Raw genomic sequence first — 22,237 nt, forward strand, 5'->3', positions numbered from 1 at the left:
GACGTGAATGAAATTTATATAAGCAGGAATGAAAGGAACGGGGGCACAGGTGTAATACAGAGGAGAGATCTGTGAGGATGTTCCTCCTGTGTTGTACGCCTCTGTCATAAGTCAGTAGTGTTAAAAAAGTGTAGTGAAAGACGTGAGTACATATGAGCAGGGATGGGCTCATTGTTGCGATTGTGATTTGTGGTTGGGTTGTGATGCGTTTTTCTGGAGGTGAAGATTGTCCTTCATTTTTTTATTTTTTTTTTTATTTTAGAATCGGTTATAATCTATGATTCATGGTGCACAGATCATGATTTTTTTAGGGTCAATTTTATCATCGTTGATTCCAGTAGTGTTTCTCTATCGATTATAACAATACTCAATAATATATGTGGCATTTTTTTTTAAATCAAAATACATGAGTCAGGTCATGCATAAAGTCATTACATTTTCCTGGCGCTTAATACTGATCCTACTAGTGTCTGAGTATGTAGAATATGTCTAAGTTGAGTATACAGTAATCCCTCGCTACTTTGCGGTTCATCTTTCGCGGATTCGCTACTTCGCAGGTTTTTTCAAGGGGGGCTTATGGCCGCTATATCGCCTAAAAATATCATTATCTTATGGCGTGTAAATTAAAAGTATGTTTTTTTTATTATTTACATGTATTAGACTAGGCCTGTAGGTGACAAAATATGTAATTTACAAGTATATTCTTACGTACAGTACATGTATTGTTCATGTCCACATACGAGTGAAATTTACTGACGCTAAATCACAGCTTAGGAATGACTCTATTAAAGAAACTGGTGGGATATCACATGTAGTTCCAGCTGAAAAACATTATAGGATAACTGTTTACTGCAAAGGGTGGGTTGTTAACAGTAACAGGGAGGGTTTTAAAAATCCAAATACTCGTTAAATACATAAAACAATATCTTTCCTCTACTTCGTGAAGGGATCACTGTACATAATAATACACATGGCACACGTAGACTCAGTCAATGTCCAAGTATGGTAATGATGGACTCTATTGTTTCAAAATACAACGAGAAACAGGAAGGTAGCTTCTCATTTTGTGCCAAGTAGTGCCCTACTCCCTACAAAAATTATGTAACTAATATTACTACACCCAAATACTACTGCACTAAATGTTAGACAGAGGGATGTGAAGCTTGCATCAAATTATTTTAATTATTTTAATATCTGACATACTATGCAGTATTTTTTGTGGGAACTGTAGTTTTCTGACCTACACTGTGCACTACGTAGTGTGGAGGGAGATATTTGAGTTTCATTGCTTGATAAAAATGGATAGTTTTACAACTGCAGCTTGGCATGCGTTGTTTCACTAAATCCTCTAAGTAAGAAACTATGTACAAGGCACCAAACTGCGACTAAAATTGTTGCAATTATGACCACAAATATTAAAATAATTAAGTCGCCAGTGGTGACAGGTCACAACTTTTGATTATTATTTTTATTTATTTATTTATTACTTTGGTATGTAAATGGTATAGCCTGATGTGAAGCATCCAATCACATGGCTATCAAAAAAATGCCTGCATGCTCGTGGGATTTTGACCCAAACGTCACAACCGAAGCATTAGCTAAGGCAAAGCAAATATATCACGTTTTTTCACACAATTACTGTCAGACCCGAAGAGGCCATCAGCTCAACCCCAGTCTGACTCCATTTGCACCAGTGGAGTAGTGGGAGACACAAACAAAGATGAACTTAAACAGCCGTGCACCTCCAGCGAAAGTACAACCACAGAGAGACATTTCAAAACGTTTGCGTGAGTCAGGTACAGTAACGTAAAGCAGACTGTGTACTACGAATTTGGTTTGAAAGCAAGCAAAGATGTCTCTTGAAAAACAGACTCTGTAACGGGACCTAAAAACAAAAAGAGAACAAAAACAGCGAGAGTCGAAGACATGAAAAGGCATGCGATTGCTTTAAGACCTATTATTATGCACATTAATTATTTATTACTTTAAAACATACAACATTGGCGCCTTGTTTTTTTTTTCCATTTAGAAGCCAGTGACTCCTTAAGCTAACTTTCTGAACTATGTAGTATGTTAACATTTTGTGTACTAGCCTGCTTAACTCATTCTATTAAAGTACAGTAAGTACATAGTAAGTACATTACAGTGTTAGTGTGTAGTACACAATTAGGTCATAGCCATAGTTCTATATAAAGTTAAACATGAGATCAGTACTTGTCTGTACTGAATTGTATCTTTTGAGATGCAGAGGTGAAACAAGATATTCTAGGTTTATATAATTTATCAAGCAAAAAGCAGACGTTGAAAGCCTTGCCCTTTTTGTTTTTCGATGAACGGCAAAAAAAGAACACAGATCTATGAATTGTCATTTAGTCCCTTCTTCTATCTTTCACATAGCGCTCTACCATTCGCCTGCAGCCCACACGCCCCGCCTAACGAGCTTTTTTAGGTTTGTGATGTAACCGTCAAGGGTCCGACTTTAAAAATGAATTGTTTTGAAGGAATGCGATTGTTTTACCCCTAATTGCAGTTGAATGGCAGGTAGAAGGCAGCTGTAGATGATGAGTCTGCCATTATAAAGACCCTTTAGAATTGTAGAACTTGTGTAATTAAACTTAACTTTTCAAACTGAAGCATTGACCATTTTAAAGTACTTTAGTGCTGTTTTGAAATGCATTGGCAATTAGCACATTTTTAATTTATTTATTGCCTCAGAAGAAGGTTTAGCTCATTGTCACTGAATTTCATAGTGTCTGCTTTTGGGCGAATAGAGTCTATTTCAGTCAGTCTCAGCAAAACCAAAATTGCTCTTGGATGGAGTTGCCGACTCATGATGTGTGTGGGTTTGTTTGTGTGTGTGTGTGTGTCTGTGTGGGTTTCCATGTGTGTATGTTTGTGAGAGAGAGAGAGAGAGAAAGAGAGAGAGAGAGAGAGAGAGAGAGAGAGAGAGAGAGAGAGAGGAAGAGAGAGATAGAGAGAGCATGGTTCGTTTGAGGCAGTGGGCATTCACACTCTTGCCAGGGAAATGATTATTTACATTACAGTAGACACCCATAATAGCAGGGTCTGCCTGTGCTTTGTGCAAGAGCGGAAAAAACATGAATGTGGTGTCACACTAGGAGCACGTATTTGTGTGCACGTGTGTGTGTGTGTGTGGTTGAGTTGGCCGATCTGCAATATCCTAGCACGTGTCAGCTGTTCCAATGCATGTCAATGGCCTAGTGTTAATTAATGTGTCTCTGTTGCAGCTTTACTAGACAGACGTTTACTAGATTTAACTGTGTATGTAATTTTTACATGAATGGAAAAATATTTGAGCAACATATACTTTCGTTTTAGTTAATAGTTTAGTTACAGCAAGAAACATGACACTAGGAAATTACACATCTCTGATAATGTGCCTTATTCCAGACCCTTCTGTTTGCAAACAAGTCACAACATGTAGTGGAGACCTTCACTCTCTTACTCTCTCTCCCCCTCTCACTTTCACATACACATACAAACACACAGAGAGCTCCTGTTTCGTCTCCTATTTTTAAGCCACGAGTGTTCACTTTCTCCATTAAAGCTTCTGTGTGTATTAATCAGGCTCTATCTGAAACGTTTACTTAGCAAATTAAGAGTTTCTAATTAAAAAATCACCAAAATTTCACTGAGAAATTATAATAAAATAAAAATAAAACCAGTTTCTCACCAGTTTGTCATGCATTTTATCTCCCTCCCAAAAAATTATTTACAGGGGGTCCTTGACTTACGACGTTGATCCGTTCCTACGTCGCGTCGTAAACCGATTTTCGGTGTAAGTCAGAACATACGTACATACTTTACGTAAATGACACACTGTAAACACTTATCGTATCCTAACACCTATCCTCCTTGGTCCCGAGCCGCGTAACCGTGTATTCTTCCGCCGCGCCACACACACCAAACACGAAGTTCACGTTACGATGTTTACGACGCAAAACCACTTAAGTCCAAACAAGGCTTTATACAGTAAATGGGAGATGTGTCGTAACTCAGTTACGTAAACATTGTAACTCAGGACTGTATTTATTTTTTTAATTGATCAACAGCCCTAGTACAATAATTCTCATAGTGTCTCTGTCAAACACTGGCAACATCATTTTGAGAACTAGAAGATCAATACCAGTGTGACAAATCTGAATAAAATATAGATTTTTTATATTTATCAGTTTTATGTCTGTAGTGCTGTTTTGTTTGAATCTGTAAATAAAAATGTACAGCAGAGTTAATTGTTTAGAAATTAAATGGGAGTAAATGTGCTCTCATTGGCTGTTTGTCAATGTGTGTTGTATTATACACAATGTTCTGGTGTTCTTGTTTTGCGTATTCTTCTACATTTTAATATTCAAGAAAACAAATATCAAGATTTTTCAATTTTTCCAATACCGTTGCATTTTCAATGGTATTTCCCAAGAACGTTCTTCTGTAGAACACATGTCCGTTCTTCTCATTCTGGCTGATGAGAAAAAGCCTTGGTTTATTTTGGAGGCTTATGTGTAACACTTTTAAAGCACCCTGGACAGGGAGGCTCTCAATACTAACAGTGAATTGTTTATTCGCTTCAGAATGTTGCTGTTACAGCCCCTGAGGGGGCAATACAAGTAAATGTAGGTGTGAGTTCAGTTCTGTGAATTACAGTATACAAACCACACAGTAATTAAAAGGATGTTAAAGACTAATATTTATGGTGTGAGTCCTGCACACACCAATATTATATACCTGTAGTACCGAAGGTTGCAGGTTCAGGACCACTGCAGACAAGGGCCAAAATTCTAGGACCCTGTTTGTGACAGTGCCCTCTAAGCAAAGTGAATGACTGGTACTTTCTGTCTACTTCCCCTTTAGCAAATGGATGACCAATGCTTGGTTTCAACTTATTTTTAAAGGCTTATTCCACCAAATATGATTTTTTTATCCGGTTACTTATCGATGTACTCATTCCATTCAAATACTACTTTAACTTGGAATTCAACTCAGCTCGATCTCAGCCACATTATTTAAGACGCAAGGATACAAACATGTATTATGACTTTATGGCCATAATATGTATTTGATATCAACACACACATGGCCACCTGCCATCCATATTTTCCATGTCCTTATTTCCACTTAGTTAGGAGGCAGTGCTGTGAAAAAATCACGTCCTAGAATAACGGTCCTGAAACTGCTGCCTCCTGTTTTGCAGTTGTATCATTCTCTGTGAATTTTTTAGGTCTAGTTTCTGGAAAAAAATTACATTCTACATTAATATGGGAAAGTTATGTAATGAGTAAAAACACATTCTTCCCTCTGTTTGACAATGAAATGTTACATTTTAACACAAGCATTAGTGTAATCTAATATCTCTCGTTTTTCTCTCCCCATTTTTTCCCCCCACTCTTTCTCCTTCTCTCCCTCCTCTCTCTTCCTCCCCAGCCAGCCGAGCTGACAGATGTGTTGGAGATCAGTAATATAGTCTTCACCAGTCTGTTTGCCCTGGAGATGCTCCTGAAGCTGCTGGCCTGCGGTCTATTTGGCTACATCAGCAACCCCTACAACATTTTTGATCTGATCATTGTTATCATCAGGCACGGTTCTGTTCTGTTTCATTCTGTTCTAATTACATTTGAATCCAGGCGATTGAATTGCATCCTATTCATTACCATTATTTTCAAAGGTGTTATTCAGAAAGAGCAGAGCCCTGCCTTATTAATGATGCTGAGATATGTTTCATAATGTAACACTATTGGCACATTCAATGAGCCTCTATTGCTTCGCCATACAATTGCTGAAGTGCTAACGAAAGTACAGGCTTTTGTTTGTTTTCCTGCTTTATGTTTAATTCTACACAATCTTTTCCAAGTATTATTTGCATTAAGATTAACCAAACATGGGAGTGATCTCTAAAAATGTAACGGCTTTATGCACTTTTTGGCACAATATAAATTCTATTAACAATGACAAATATCTTGACTAAGTGGGTTGTAGTCACATGATATTTCTGGGGCCATATTGGGGACTAATTGTCTAGATTCAGAGCAATGCACTAATGTAATCATATAGGAAAGATAGATACACAGCTCCTCTCCCTGTGCATGAGTCTCACAACACTGCCTTGTGTCAGTGGGGTAATGGTAACTGTGTAGCATAATGAGAAAAAGGTTCCCTCTGTTAGCCATATTAGCATTTTTGGACATTAGACTCCAATGCATTTCTTAGTTGTGTGATACACAGATCATATACAAGCTTCAGTACTCCTGTTACTTCACTCGTTTTATTTTAGTGTGTAAGAGACTACAAGCACAGACCACGTATTCTATTGTTCTAGTTTTCACCCTGTTTACAGTGTAAATAATCTGTCCCTGCACTCTGAGAACATCCTCCAAGAACCTGAGTGGAACAGATTCTTGGAGGATATTTTTTATTGCAACTGTCTGCCTAATAATAAGATGTTTCCACCCTTAGGAAAATCCAAGGCAGAATCCCAAATGTTTCTCTACACCTTCAGTAGGGCATAGTGTGGGTTATAAAATAATGGTTTCTGAACACACATAGTGCATGGTATGTCAAAAATAATTTTTAGTCAGCTATACATTTCACATTTCCCTGTAAAATTAAAGTCGAATTACTGTCTGGGTGCAGTATTATTCGTTTTATTATCTGTGATATGCGCTATGTAGGAAGTATGGCGCTACTTTGGGATGCATCTCAAGCTCCTCTCTACTGACTGACACAGTCAAATAGCCCCATTTACAAAAGTGACGCAAAAAAGGGGTCAGGGATCCATACTTGTATTTCTTGTGTCAGCATCTCAATGAGCACTAAAAGTTTTGACAGAAACAATAAAACAATTTAAAGTACTTAATATGACAGCTACTATAAACAGTGACATACTCACTTGTATAAAATGTAGGGCGGCACGGTGGCGCAGCAGGTAGTGTCGCAGTCACTGGTCTGGTGTGTGGGTTCGATTACTGCTCCCTGTGACTGTCTGTGAGGAGTTGGTGTGTTCTCCCCGTGTCTGCCTGGGTTTCCTCCGGGTGCTCCGATTTCCCCCCACAGTCCAAAAACACACGTTGCAGGTGGATTGGCGACTCAAAAGTGACCATAGGTGTGAGTGAATGTGTGTCTGTGTTGCCCTGTGAAAGACTGGCGCCCCATTCAGAGTGTGTCCCTGCCTTGCACCCAGTAATTCCGGGTAGGCTCTGGACCCACTGTGACCCTGAACTGGATAAACACTTACAGACAATGAATGGATGAATGAATGAATAAAAAATATAAACCTAATAATGGGCTATACCTGTTGCAAACACAGCATTTTGTATTTTTATTTATTTACAGTAATTTTCCCTCAGCAATTATTTGATAGTAGATGTGCAAAACATTTGTAAAACTGTGTCCTGTTCTCTGCAGCGTGTGGGAGCTCATTGGGCAGGCAGACGGAGGATTATCAGTTCTTCGGACGTTCCGCCTCCTGAGGGTTCTTAAATTGGTGCGTTTCATGCCAGCTCTCCGCAGACAGCTGGTCGTCCTGATGAAGACCATGGACAACGTGGCCACCTTCTGCATGCTCCTCATGCTCTTCATCTTCATTTTCAGGTATTTGTGTGTTTATATAATATATACACGAGGTTAATATTAAGAAATTTAATTTAGAAAATTAAGAAAATGTAAAAATAGTACATTAATAATAATGATTTAAAAAATTAAATACTATTTTCTTTTGTATTTTGCTTGTGAAATCTCCTCTTTCCTTCTGCAGTTTTTATTTTGTTCTAGAATTTGACACATTTTTTATGTGAAGTAATTTTTATCAGATTAGAAAGAGGTATTTTTATTAAGTGCTTGTGAGTCCAGTGTGTCACGGTGGAAGCAAGGAGCATCACCAAAATACAGGAGTAATGCAGGACTTTACAGAAGAAATAGGAAATTTCAGAATAAATAAATAAACAATCAAACGGAACTAAATGTGAAAGGGAAAGGAATCACAGCTAAATATATTCTGAAGAAATAAACAGACAAAACAAAGTAAACCAACAGAGCAACTAACAAAGGACACAGAACAAACAGGAACTTTCTGTAAACTGATACCAAACAAAGACAACGGGACCCAAGACAACATTAGTCACGACAGAGAGGATCACAAGTCACAGGGGGCTTGACAAACTACACTCACAGCAGACAAAGAAACGAATGGAAACTAAGAGAAACCAGGAAACGTCTATAAGCGTAAAGACAGATAGAGAATGATATACAACATAGAACAACCTGGACATGAAAGGGAGAGACCAGGTGGAAAGATAAAAGCACCGAAACATCACAGCTAGAATTTAACAGAGGAACAAATCACAACCATAAAAAAAACAGACAAACCATGATGTCACGGGAAGTACTCGAGAACACAGAGGTAAATTCAGGGAAGGTGTTTATTCAATGAAAAGGACACAAGGGAAACAAAGAATAAACTTGCTACAAACAACTATTCAAAAGAACGTGAAACTTAATAACAAAACATTAGACACAGACCTGAAGACTAAGACACTAATTAGACCTCAACAAAACTCAGAATTACAAGACAAGACAAACACGGAGACCTGGAAAGCTAAATTAACCACATATACCTAGACATAGAGAGACCTAGACAGAGAACCTGGAACGTAACAGAGCGAGCTAAAGCTAAACAGACCGAGCTAAAGCTAAAGCTAAACCTAAACACAGAGCTAAGGCTAAAGCTAAACCTAAACACAAACACAGAGCTAAGGCTAAAGCTAAAGCTAAACACAAACACAGAGCTAAGGCTAAAGCTAAACCTAAACAAAGAGATACTTAGACAGAGATACCGAGGCCGAGGGACCTATGACAGAGTCACATGAGGAGACACTGATGAGAGGGCGGAGCTAAGGACCATGGTAGGCCTAAGACGGAGACAAGGAAGGAGAACAAGAGCAAAGCACAACAAAGAGCTATGTGCTTCTAAGCACATGACAAACAATGGAAACAACGAGAGGGAACACACTGGACAGGGCACTTCATGACACATGAACATGTTTTATATAGCCATGTGGACACGAGGACGAGACGAGCATGCGGGACAGTAAAGAAACAAAGAAGCACATGGAGATAAATATTGACAGGACAGAACAAGAACGAAAAAGAAAGAAAACCAAAACGAGAAAGGAAGGGAAGTGCACTGACAGAGGGTCTGGAATATAATAATAATAATAATAATAATAATAATAATATAATAAACATAGATATTATTTAGATTTTCCCAGTTAAAGTTCTGTAGTGGTCAGTGTATCTTCTGGCTCCCAAGATACTGCAGCTATAAGAAGAAGACTGAATACTAATCCATATTCTGTTTTCTCTGCTCTTTCCTTATCTCACCGTCTTTGCTGAAGTATCCTGGGAATGCATCTGTTTGGCTGCAAGTTCACTCTGCGCATGGAGAGTGGGGATACAGTCTCTGACAGGAAGAACTTTGACTCGCTGCTCTGGGCCATTGTCACTGTGTTTCAGGTCAGTGGTCACACAGGTTTCTCTCTGTTCTGGAAGAAGTCTTTATCAAATGTTTTAAAATGTACAGTCAAAAAGGGAGTTAAGAACGCACTCAATAGATATATGATGTCCATCAGCACAGGGAAGGGTAAAAGTCCCCCTCTGAGGGACAGCATACAGTTTTTCACCACGTATAATACAGCCACTATGCTGCTGTAGCAAGCCCTGCTCTGGGTGACTGTCTGTGTGGAGGTGTGTTCTCCCTGTGTCAGCGTGGGTTTCCTCCGGGTGACTGTCTGTGAGGGGCCTCCAGGCCCCTGGAACTGTGTGACTGCAACACTACCTGCTGCACCACCGTGCCGCCACAGGGATTTCTCGATTCCCTGAATCATTTGATGATAATATGTACTTGAAATGGTGAGATATTCAAAGTCTTTGCAATTTTACATTGAGGAACATTTTTTTCTGATATTGTTCCACCAATTTTAGATGCAGTTTTTCATAGATTGGTGAACCTCTGCCCATCTTTGATTTTAGACAGATTTTGCCTCTCTAAAATGCTGTTTTATACCCGTTGTCATGCTCTGGCCCTGTCTTGGTTTTCCTGCTGTCTGTCTCTCTTGTATGCCCCTAGCACATGGCTCTGTTTTTGTTTTGTCCTTCCTCTCTGTCCTCTTGTCAGTGTCTCCACCTGTGTCTCCTCTGAAATCTTACCCCTCGTTATAGGTGTCAGGTGTCCTTGTGTGTATATACTCCTTTGTTTGCAGTGTTCCTTTGTTTGTTCTTGTGTGTGTAGATGTGTGTTTCCTTGTTTCTTTGTTTACACATGTCTACCCCGGTTCACAGCTATTTCTTGTCTGTCCGTGTTTAGTTCTGTTTAGTTTGTGTAGTTAGTGGTTTTGTTATTGTTTAGTTTGGTTCTGGAGAACACACCACACTCCTCACAGACAGTCACCCAGAGGAAACCCACACAGACACAGGGAGAACACACCACACTCCTCACAGACAGTCACCCGGAGGAAACCCACACAGACACAGGGAGAACACACCACACTCCTCACAGACAGTCACCTGGAGGAAACCCACGCAGACACAGGGAGAACACACCACACTCCTCACAGACAGTCAGCCGGAGGAAATCCACGCAGACACAGGGAGAACACACCACACTCCTCACAGACAGTCACCCGGAGGAAACCCACGCAGACACAGGGAGAACACACCACACTCCTCACAGACAGTCACCTGGAGGAAACCCACGCAGACACAGGGAGAACACACCACACTCCTCACAGACAGTCACCCGGAGGAAATCCACGCAGACACAGGGAGAACATACCACACTCCTCACAGACAGTCACCCAGAGGAAACCCACGCAGACACAGGGAGAACACACCACACTCCTCACAGACAGTCACCCGGATGAAACCCACGCAGACACAGGGAGAACCCACCACACTCCTCACAGACAGTCACCCGGAGGAAACCCACGCAGACACAGGGAGAACACACCACACTCCTCACAGACAGTCACCCGGATGAAACCCACGCAGACACAGGGAGAACACACCACACTCCTCACAGATAGTCACCCGGAGGAAACCCACGCAGACACAGGGAGAACCCACCACACTCCTCACAGACAGTCACCCGGAGGAAACCCACGCAGACACAGGGAGAACACACCACACTCTTCACAGACAGTCACCCGGAGCGGGACTCGAACCCACAACCTCCAGGTCCCTGCGACAACAGCTGTTTTTTATTAGTATCACTTACTTCTCCAGCCTTTTGTTGCCCCTCTCCCATATTTTTTGAGATGCACTGCTGCCCTCAGGTTTTAACAAGTTCATATTTTCCATGAAATGGTAAAATGTCTTACTTCAGGGTCGTATTAAAACCTGATAAAATGTAAAGTCAGCGTTAGGAAAAACCTAGAGAGGTCTGGACAAATTCAATATAATATCAAATCTTTCTCACAATCCAAGTAATTCCAAGTACAAATGATACAGATGGATAGATTATTTAGATTTTACCTGGAAGCTTAGTGTTTACGGGACATTTTTTTCCAACCATTATGTTTAGAAACACTCTGAATTCATCACTACATTTTTTATGAGATTGCTCACATTCTTATAGCTTCGACATTTGATTGGCCAAGTTTCCTCAAGCCCCTTCAGTACAGGAAAAAGCTGCAGTGTGCTGTGTTCCTTGAAAGCAGCTGAAATGGCAATTTCACCTACAAGCTTTTGAACTGAAAGAAAGACAAGCTCTGAAACTGAGGACAAGCTGTAACAGCTCTAAGGATTTATTGAACATCCGCTCTCTGCCATCTGTTGGGCGGCCATGGCGAAAGGCTAAGGTGTGTGTGTGTGTGTGTTTTTGCATGTGAGTATATGTATGTCCAGTTAGGGGTTTTTAAGGGTAATCTAGACTTCTACAGCTTCAGTCTGAGGGAAATAATTAATGAAATAAATAAAACAAAAAAATCGCTTGGGTCATCAAAACCAGGTCCTCATTACGACCAGCATGATGAGGTCATCATCTCTCACCCGCAATACTGGCAGCGTGATGAGGTCAGTGGGGGTGACAGTTGTGTAAATGCTGATATGGTTCTGTATTAACTCCAGGCTCTGAGGGACGCTACGCAGGTCAGGGTTTCTCCTGCAGTGGGAGCTCACTTTAATTTCCCTAATCTCTCTCTATGGGCTGGAGAGAGAGAGAGAGGGAGAGAGAGAGAGAGAGTATTTGTTGGCAGAATAAACAAGCTAAAATGCATGTATTGTTTTTTCCCTCATTCCCACACAGGCTAGAAGAGGAGATAAAGAGAGACAGGCAGACTTTAGTGAATAAATGTATGTATAAATATCCTCCTGAGGGGAAAAAAAATCCAGTTCAAGGTGCTTTTAAAAAATAAATAAATAAAAAAAAAATCCAGTTCAAGGTGCTTTTAAAAAATAAATAAATAAATAAAAAATCTTTGTGCCTGAATTCTCAATGAGCCCAAGACAGGAAGATGTTTTTAGGCTAAAGTTGAATTTGAACAGACACACTTCCTCTGACTCTTTCTTCTTCTATAAACAGTTTTATTTCAGGACTGCGCTCAGTGAAAGAAGCAGTGTGTGTGTGTGTGTGTGTGAGCGTCCGTGTTGCTGGTGTCAGCTGTTTTGTTTCGTTTGGGCCACATGGCTGTTTTATAGCATCCGCTGCACAGCAGCTTAGTGTCAGTCTTAATGTGGCTAGATGAGCGTTTTATTGGGCAGAAGAGTGGAGTGTATATATTGATTTGAGAAAGCGATGCTGTAATGGAGTTGAGTTAAGCAGTTGGAAATCACTTCAGAATTCCTGTCAACATGTCTACGGCTGTTAATTTTGGACATAAAGAGGAATTCCATTGAAATTACTGGGTGGTTAGAGTGACCCTCCTTCTGCTCTCATGATTCAACACAAGTCAAACCCGTTAAATGGATAGTGCCACTTCTAAAATCTGATTGGCTGAGCCGTGTTTGAAGCTGTGGTAAAATATGTGATATACGCACACGTCACATCTGAGTTCCATACAAACCCAGTCAGATTTATTCATTTCTTCCCAAACAGTGTGATATCAGGGCAGAAATACAGTGCTATAATGCGCTCGATTCAGCCACTTCCTGCAAATTCTCCTTTGAAGTAAGAGACCCTGAGGACAGAGGACAGCACCTACGCATTTCTACTTAACTTAAAAACCCTGAATACACTTGAAGAGATTTATTGTTGATTAAATCTTTGAGCGAGCGACACAGTGGGGCAGCAGGTATTGTCGCAGTCACACAGCTCTAGGGACCTGGAGGTTGTGGGTTTGAATCCCGCTCCGGGTGACTGTCTGTAAGGAGTGTGGTGTGTTCTCCCTGTGTCTGTGTGGGTTTCCTCCGGGTGACTGTCTGTGAGGAGTGTGGTGTGTTCTCTCTGTGTCTGCGTGGGTTTCCTCCGGGTGACTGTCTGTGAGGAGTGTGGTGTGTTCTCCCTGTGTCTGTGTGGGTTTCCTCCAGGTGACTGTGAGGAGTGTGGTGTGTTCTCCCTGTGTCTGTGCGGGTTTCCTCCGGGTGACTGTCTGTGAGGAGTGTGGTGTGTTCTCCCTGTGTCTGTGCGGGTTTCCTCCGGGTGACTGACTGTGAGGAGTGTGGTGTGTTCTCCCAGTGTCTGTGTGGGTTTCCCTCTGGGTCATAATTCTACCGCATTATACATATGATACCATGATTTTATCATGATCTAGCATGTTTTAGGCACTCTGCCTTGTGTCATGACAAAAACACCCTACCATTTATAAATGACATAAATATTATAATGTAATTAATAAAAGGTCCAAATAAAATAATACTTCAGGAACATCATTTTCAGACATCATTCTGACATTTCTTCACAAAGAGTTTTTTTAGCACTTGTTATAAGTACAGCATAGCGAGTAGGTCTCTGTTGCAATGGAGAGTGTGTGTCCAACAATCTCTAATATCCTTGGTTTACCAAGAAAATATGATGCTGTATTTTTTGGTGCTAATTTTGTATTTTTTATTTAGAATTTAGCACTGAAATTCTATTCTTTGAAAAAGAATAATTCAGTGCATTATGAAAAAACTAGTGAAGTGTCCTTGAACTCTAAAGAGACTAGCATTGGAACCCTGTTTAATTAAACACAATGAAACAGATGATGGTCATCTTATGTCTGTTGGAATACATAAACCACATGTCCAAGCACAGTCTTGTGTCTAGAACTTTGCCTTGGAGAGGAATTATCTCCAGTAACATCCCTGTCTCTCTCTCTCTCTCTCTCTCTCTCTCTCTCTCTCTCTCTCTCTCTCTCTCTCTCTCTCTCTCCAGATCTTAACGCAGGAGGACTGGAATACGGTATTATATAATGGCATGGCCTCCACCTCCCCGTGGGCAGCCCTGTACTTCGTAGCTCTGATGACCTTCGGCAATTACGTCCTCTTCAACCTGTTAGTGGCCATTTTAGTGGAGGGATTCCAGGCAGAGGTATGAGCTCAAAGGCTATAGCTGCTATCACGAAACAAGGTCACCTCTCATTCACTTACAGTCTTTACTTTGTCAATAAGCTGAGGTTTGAGAGCGGCAGGGCAGCCATTTAACATTATGTGAGATAAACAAGTTCACTGACCCCTCCCCCACCCCACCCCCAAACCATTTAAACTGCAGTTTTGCCATTTAGAAAGGCACAGTAATCTGTAATCCCGGTGGATCAAGAGGTACTGAAGCATGGTGCCTTTGTATCACCTCTACCTGCCCTGATCTCGGAAAAGGGAAAGTGCTGAGACATGTGAACGGATCTAGTGTAAGTGTTAAAAAAAAAGCAAAAACACACAAAAATAACACACAATACCAGAGGGGAAAGAAAGATAACAGAGGCACTTTTGGTTGGAGGCTCAGCTTCACTCTCCAGGGATTGCTCTTTCTACATGTTTACTCCAGTATGTCCTCTGACAGATAAGGTAAGTGAGAAGAAAGCTGTCACTTTGTTTTTGTCCATCTGATGTTTCTTTATTTTCCTTGCCAAGGTTCAGCTTAGTTCACTTTACATAATGTGTTTAAAAGCAGTCCCTTAAACTCCTGTGTGGATGCAAGCCTGAAAGTACACTGTAATGAATATTCAGAATCATACGCAGTGAGCTTGAGAAACCAAAGATGTTCAATAATGAAAAATACATCATTCTTGGTCTTGGTTTCATACAGATTTTCTTGTCTTTATAATTTCTATCAAACATGTATCCTGCATTTAATATGTGAATTTGTATGTTCAAAAGAGGTATCTTGTCCATTCCACAGTTTCTGAAAACATCTTTGTGCTCACAGGGTACTAATCTGTTGTTGTTTATTTACAGTAATTCTTATGTGCACCCGTTTCCCTGTTTATATGGTTTTTAATATAAAACCACGTGTTATTTGGGTTTCGTCAGCACTATTACTGCACACGTCATCCCCACATCAGCAATGTGCTATTTATTAATCACGTCATGAACGTTAAAACACATTACGGTGGTTGTTTGCACTTGTTTGTTAGCAAATATCTACAAATTACATTTGAGACCACAGATTTGCAGACACCTAGGCTAAAGACATTCAAAGAGATTCACTACACTCAACATTTAGTTCACTACAATAAATTTGAAGTGTGTCAAAGGTTTACGTACCCTCTGAGAAATTTCAGAATTTGATGTGATGTAACATTTAGAAGGTTGTGATTGGCTGACCAATGAATTTTTAATAATTAAATAATTAAAAGTTCGTTATTGCAACTGTGAATGTATTTAATGTGTTGCTTCTGGTAAAATGGGAGATTCCAAGCAAATCAGCCAAGAATTCAGGGGGGAAAGCAAAAAGATAAATAAAAAGTAAAAGTCTGGTTCCTACTCCAGAGCAGTATCTAAACCAGTTAATGTACCACAAGCAACTGTACGAAGGGTTGTATGGAAATTTAAACATTTTGGGATGATACAACATTGTTAACTGATGCACAAATTTGGTATTTCATGGTTGGCATAGCCACAGAAATAAAATAAAACAGAGATGTATTGTCACAGTATGAATGACCTGTTTAAATGGAAAAAGCTCTTGTGGAACGAACTGTAGATAAAGAAGTAAATGAAAACAAATGAACAAAAGTACAAAAAAAGGGAATTCTACTCTTGACACTGCAGTATTCAGAGACGGATGTCGATAGTGGATAGATCATGATTTGAAGGCAGCAGAACTACAAATCAATAAAAATCAAGGAATACTAGTATATTTTTTAATTCTGAATTCAAACCTTATTGTTTTGGTTCTGTTGTCCTGACTGGAAATGTCATTGTGAACTTATTTCTGTGCTTATCACTGACAGCACTGAGATTCCCTGGGAAGATACTCTAGATGAGGTTCAAGAAAATGTATTTTTAATGATAGGCTACACCCCATAGTGCTGCACGATGTCAATGGGTCACTCACTAGTTCTACTGTGCATTTCTGCTTAATTTACCAAAAGAAATGTCTTAGTAATGTTTTAGAATGACAGTTGTGCTTCTTTTTTTTAAATCCAATAATAAGTGTCACTGCTCTAATAAAGGTAGTGCTAATATTAACATAACTAAAATTAGTACAGAGCCCATTTCCAACAACATATGAAAAATTCACTTGTTTTCAAACTCCAAATCTTCATCAGCCTTAAACAGTAAGAACTACATCAGATTAAATGCATAATCTTCTCCCAATACAAGTCAAAATATGTCAAGGCACATGTACCAAATACAGCCACTAAAAATTTACCCCTGAGTCACTTAACACTTTCCTCAAGTGGTCTAAGAAGATTTTCACATACTGCCTGTAAAAGCAGACAACAAAAGCAACTAACTGATATCAGGCGAACTCTAAGGTATTTCCTGCTTAAAATGAGTGGAAAACATCATCAACATCATAGATATTAGGTTTTGAGTATGCGTTATATCTTAGGTCCTTCTTATTAACGCACCATTTTAATAACACTTCATTTTGTGGAATGATAAACTGAAAAATTCACCTCAGGTGAAATCTCTTGCTGTTAGAAGGAAAGAAAAAGACATGACCTGTCCTCTAAAACCATAACATTTTAGCATCAGTGTTTATAGACTTTCGCTCTGGTGTTCCAGTGAATAACACTATAACTCAGGTCCATATAGCTGTAATGTTTCAAAGCCTGTATTATAAAATTTTAAAAGATTGTCGATTGTGCTGGGTTAGGAGCGCGATCATTCAGCCGTGCAGTTTAGCATGATGCTAATGGGTGTACTTACACTTCTGTTGCTAATTAGCTGCAGACAATTACATGAAGATAAAACCAAGCTAAAGACACTTTCACTTCTAGGAATCACAGGAAGACCTGAAAAATTGGGTCTATAAAAAAGCCACTTGTGAAGTCACTCACAGTTCAGAGTAAAGGAAATGAAAATGGTGACTGATTTTTTTTATTTATAATTTCAATATTAATATACTAGTGTATGTCCCAGTCACACACTTAATACTAATTCTAAATAAGTTAATTATCAACCATTTTAAACTGTTAATCTCTAGGCTTTACAGCAGCTTTTGGCTGTGGCATGTATTGGAACATATTCTGTTACACCAGGGAGAAAGTGTAGGGCTGCATATGACAACTCACATCATACTATACTGCAGCTACAACACTGTCACTTATATTTGTCAAAGGCTGAAAATCGAATATCCCTCCACACTGCGTAGTGCATAGTGTAGGTCATAAAATAATGATTTCTGCTCTAAAATAGTACATGGTATGTCAGATAACAAAACCAAATAAGCTTCATGACCTTCTGTCTAACATTTAGTGCACTCTCTGTGTGTTGCAGTATTAGTTAATAATCTGTGAAGTTCACCATGTAGGGAGTAGGGCACTAACACTTTCCAGATGTGAGAAGCTCCTTCCCTATCAGGTTCCCATTGGATTGTGGAACAGTATTGTCCATCACTACAATACTTAAAAATTGACTGGTTCTGGTCAAAATGTGCATTGTAGATTTCTTAGTAAGCTCGTTGACACTTTGAATCTTTGTAATTATACTTCAGGCACAAAACCTAATTAGAATCAGGGAAAAAACTGTAAATAGTGCCGTTGGTTTTAAAACTGCCAGTTTGAATAAGTGAGGCAAATATAAGGACGAATCCAGAGCCCACACATAGAACAACTCTTGATAGTTTAGCAGGTGCTGCATCAAAGAGATATATTGGCCCTGTAGTGGATTGTGGGCCTAATTTTCATGTAGATCAGAATCAGAAAGGTATTTGAATGGTTGCCATCACTTTGTGCAATGGGTGTGTGCCTGGGCACAGCTGCCGTGTTTACGTGTTTGATACCTGAACGCTTTTACCCCGAACCCCTTTGTTGTCTTTTTTTTCACACACTGTCTTTCATCTTCCCCGCTCCTTTGTTGAGATTTATCACAGATGCATATAAACACATACAATACAGCTGCCTACCTCCACACACACACAAAAAAAATGGCACGGATTCAGATTCCTTTCTTCTGATGATTCTCCACTTTTTTTGGGAAACAGGCCAGTACCAGACATACTTAAGGCAAAGTTTTCATTCCAGCGCACTGTTGTACGGGGGAAATTATATCACATGGAGGTATAAAGCCTTAATGTATGTTTGTGAATATAAGAAAATATATTTAAATGAAATAAATACATAATTGAGGGTATTTACAATGAGAATACATATACATATCATTTTAATAAATACATTTAGAGTGATTTTACTGAATGGTCTGTGGTGTTTTTCACCACACGGATAAATGGATAAATGAGCACAGTTGGAACGTTAATTATACATATATATATATATGTCTCAATTCATCTCCTGGTCTTTAAGGTTAGTAATGAATTGGAATGTATAAATAAAAAGTCTTAAGGGTTAAAGCTATTTTAATTTTAATAATTGGGAATCATAATTGTGTATTTTATTTCAGTAATAAATGGGTAAAATACAAATGTTCCAAAACCTCAGAATCTTATTACAAGTCTTATAAAATGAAATAAATACTTATACCATGATGTATATTATGTAAAATGTTTAATCAGACTAAATGTAATTATTCAATTACCTCTGCGTGGTAGTCTCCCATTAGAGACGAATAGAGTGGTTATAGTACTTCTATCAAAATTAAATATATAAGCACACACTCAAGGCCCCTCACGGCCGAACAAGACCAGGCGACAAGTCATTAACATTCAGCTCAAGAAAGCCACTACAAGTGGATAAGACACAGGCTGTTCGAAAGTTATTTCTGAAGCCTTTATTTTCTTGTAATTGTTTTTTTATGTAACAGTCAATAACTGTTCGGACCTTATATATTTATTTATTGCGTTCCAGCTAATCTCTCTCTCTCTCTCTCTCTCTCTCTCTCTCTCTCTCTCTCTCTCTCTCTCTCTCTCTCTCTCAGGGAGATGCCAGTCGGTCAGAGAGTGAAGATGATGTTCTCTCCTCTGACTTTGATGAAGAGGACAAATTGAGGGAGCTGTTAAATTCAGGTAAATGTAAGTGAGTATGTGTTTGTGTGTGCATCATGTTAAATCATGAATTCTGTATAGAACCAGCAGCATGGTGTAATGGTTCTTCAGGATCATGGAGAATGTGGTGTATACGGTTTATTATAGAAACCTAGAGGTACCCTCTTTTTTATGTACATATGTAGGCAGATTTTTTTTTCACCTGTGTTTTGCCCCAGGGTCAGATGTGAAAATGCAGACACTGATGCCCATTTCTAATGGTCACTTGGAACCAAGAGCAGCAATGCCCCCCCACAACACACATACTCACCCCAACGCCACGCCCAGAACTGAAATCTCCCACATCGACAGCCAATCAAGACGCAGCAGCAACGCCTCCAACGAGCACCATGACCAGAGATCACTGGTGAGAACACATCAGAATTCACGTTACTGACACCATGAACACAAAGACATAATCTCATACATTCAGAATAATGACAGACAGCTACTGCTTTAGAAAACTAAATGGAATAAAAGTAGCCTCAAATGGAGTAAACCCGCTGCTCATTCTGAGCCTCAAACCGAGTAAACCCAGCGCTCGCTCTGATTCTCGCAGTGTGAGCTGTAATGTTGTGTATTGATAAATGGGCTGAGAACTCAATTCAAAGTAAAAAAAAAAACACAGCTACCCTGCCTCAAGGCAGCTGTGTGGGTTGCCATGGTAATGTAAACCAAGTTTTTTATTTTTTTATTTTTTATTTTTTGCAGAATATTAAGTTTAATTAAGTTTTATATTAATATTATTGTTTATTAGAATATTAAGGCCACACACACACTGTTCTCAGAGAGGTCTGCTGAGAGCATTTTGGGGATTTTGAGGAGTGTTTTAACATATTTCTTCTTTGTGTTTTCTATTTAAACTTCACTGAACACTTCACATAACACACAAGGTTTGTATTATACAAGCAGTCAGTATGTGTTCAAACTTAAAATATACATCTTGATGAGCTAAAAAAAATAGGGAAGAAAACTAAATACATGCAGTTATTTAATCCTGGAATAGCTTGTGGAACAAATGGTTTAAGAGGAATTTTATAACAATGGTAAAACAACATTAACATTTGATTGTGAAGATAAATCTTTAGCAGAGAATACACAGCGCCGTGTATTGCAATCTAAGATCAGAGTTTTGAAAGTTATGGTCTTTTCTGTGGTTCCTATAAGAAAGCTGCGAAACAAAAGCAACACGAGAAATATTTTTGCGAATGCGGCAAAGAAAAGAACATTGTGTTTTATATAATTTCACCTCGAAAATCAATGTGAGTCTCACATCTCACTCAAAACTTTCTGTTGTGTCAAAAAGTTCTGTTTTGGACATATTATTAGAAGCAACTGGAAAATACTCTTTTGCTTGGGACAGATGAAGGTAAAAGAGGAATAGGACTGCCAGCCACATGATGGATGGACACAATCAGGGGAATTATGAACAAGTCGTTAATAAGGTGATAGACCTAACCGTACAGTGGTATATTTTGAAGAAACATTATCGGCACGGTGGCCAGGATTCGGAACCAAATTAATAATAAAAAAGGGACGTTCTTAGTAATTGTTTTTTTAGAGTGTCATTGTGGTTGCTGATACATGCTGTTGATATTATAATAGTCTTTCACACTCTAGCTGCTAAAATCATTCAGACTCCAGTCTCATTAACAATGGAACCCTACTTACAAAGTTATTAAAGCACACATAGTCTCTAGGGCAGTCAGCTGGTCTCAGAAATTAAATTCGAATGCTTTCTCTTATTTGTTTGTCAAATGATCAAATATAATTGAATTTTAAATTCATAACTCTTCAAAATACAAGTGGCACAGTTGGTGCAGCAGGTTAGTGTCGCAGTCACAGGGACCTGGAGGTTGTGGGTTTGTGTCCCGCTCCGGGTGACTGTCTGTGAGGAGTGTGGCGTGTTCTCCCTGTGTCTGCGTGGGTTTCCTCCGGGTGACTGTCTGTGAGGAGTGTGGTGTGTTCTCCCTGTGTTTGCGTGGGTTTCCTCCGGGTGACTGTCTGTGAGGAGTTTGGTGTGTTCTCCCTGTGTCTGCGTGGGTTCCTTCCGGGTGACTGTCTGTGAGGAGTTTGGTGTGTTCTCCCTGTGTCTGCGTGGGTTTCCTCCGGGTGACTGTCTGTGAGGAGTTTGGTGTGTTCTCTCTGTGTCTGTGTGGGTTTCCTCCCACAGTCCAAAAACACACGTTGGTAGGTGTTTGATTGGTGATTGGTGACTCAAAAGTGTCTGTAGGTGTGTATGTGTGTCACCCTGTGAAGGACTGGCGCCCCCTCCAGGGTGTATTCCTGCCTTGCGACCAGTGATTCTGGGTAGGCTCCGGACCCACCGCGACCCTGAACTGGATAAGCGCTTACAGACAATGAATGAATGAATGAACACTTCAAGATACTAAAAAAATGATTGGAATAACACATCCACAGCCATTCCTGGAGTTTCTGATTTTAGCCATTGGTTGTAAAGATGTGAACTAATTCAGATATCTCTAAAGGGACATAGAGACAGACAAAGCCCACTCAGACGACTTAGTTGCCATAGTTTGGGGGTTGATTTTATGGTTTGATTAAATTATGCAATGTAAAATCCAAACAAAGGACCTGAAAATGTACTGTACACACAGTGTCACTATTGTCCAGTATTTACTGTGAAGAGATAGCCATGCTGTCATA

At 39.5% G+C, this 22,237-nt stretch overlaps 1 protein-coding gene across 7 annotated transcripts in view; it reads left to right on the forward strand.

Moving 5' to 3' along the window:
- The window catches only part of cacna1hb (calcium channel, voltage-dependent, T type, alpha 1H subunit b), a 95,535-nt gene that overhangs the window by 35,211 nt on the left and 38,087 nt on the right, over window positions 1-22,237 (forward strand). For 6 of the 7 annotated variants that reach the window (XM_066661634.1, XM_066661635.1, XM_066661638.1 and 3 more), the window contains 6 exons: window positions 5,440-5,591; window positions 7,417-7,602; window positions 9,405-9,522; window positions 14,357-14,512; window positions 19,465-19,558; window positions 19,750-19,937. In XM_066661634.1, coding sequence (XP_066517731.1) covers window positions 5,440-5,591; window positions 7,417-7,602; window positions 9,405-9,522; window positions 14,357-14,512; window positions 19,465-19,558; window positions 19,750-19,937 — 894 coding nt within the window. The remainder of the gene's footprint in view (window positions 1-5,439; window positions 5,592-7,416; window positions 7,603-9,404; window positions 9,523-14,356; window positions 14,513-19,464; window positions 19,559-19,749; window positions 19,938-22,237) is intronic. The other variant, XM_066661636.1, reaches the window with a different exon arrangement.

This window comes from Hoplias malabaricus, chromosome 2, assembly GCF_029633855.1.
Source record: "Hoplias malabaricus isolate fHopMal1 chromosome 2, fHopMal1.hap1, whole genome shotgun sequence".
Lineage (NCBI taxonomy): Eukaryota > Metazoa > Chordata > Actinopteri > Characiformes > Erythrinidae > Hoplias > Hoplias malabaricus.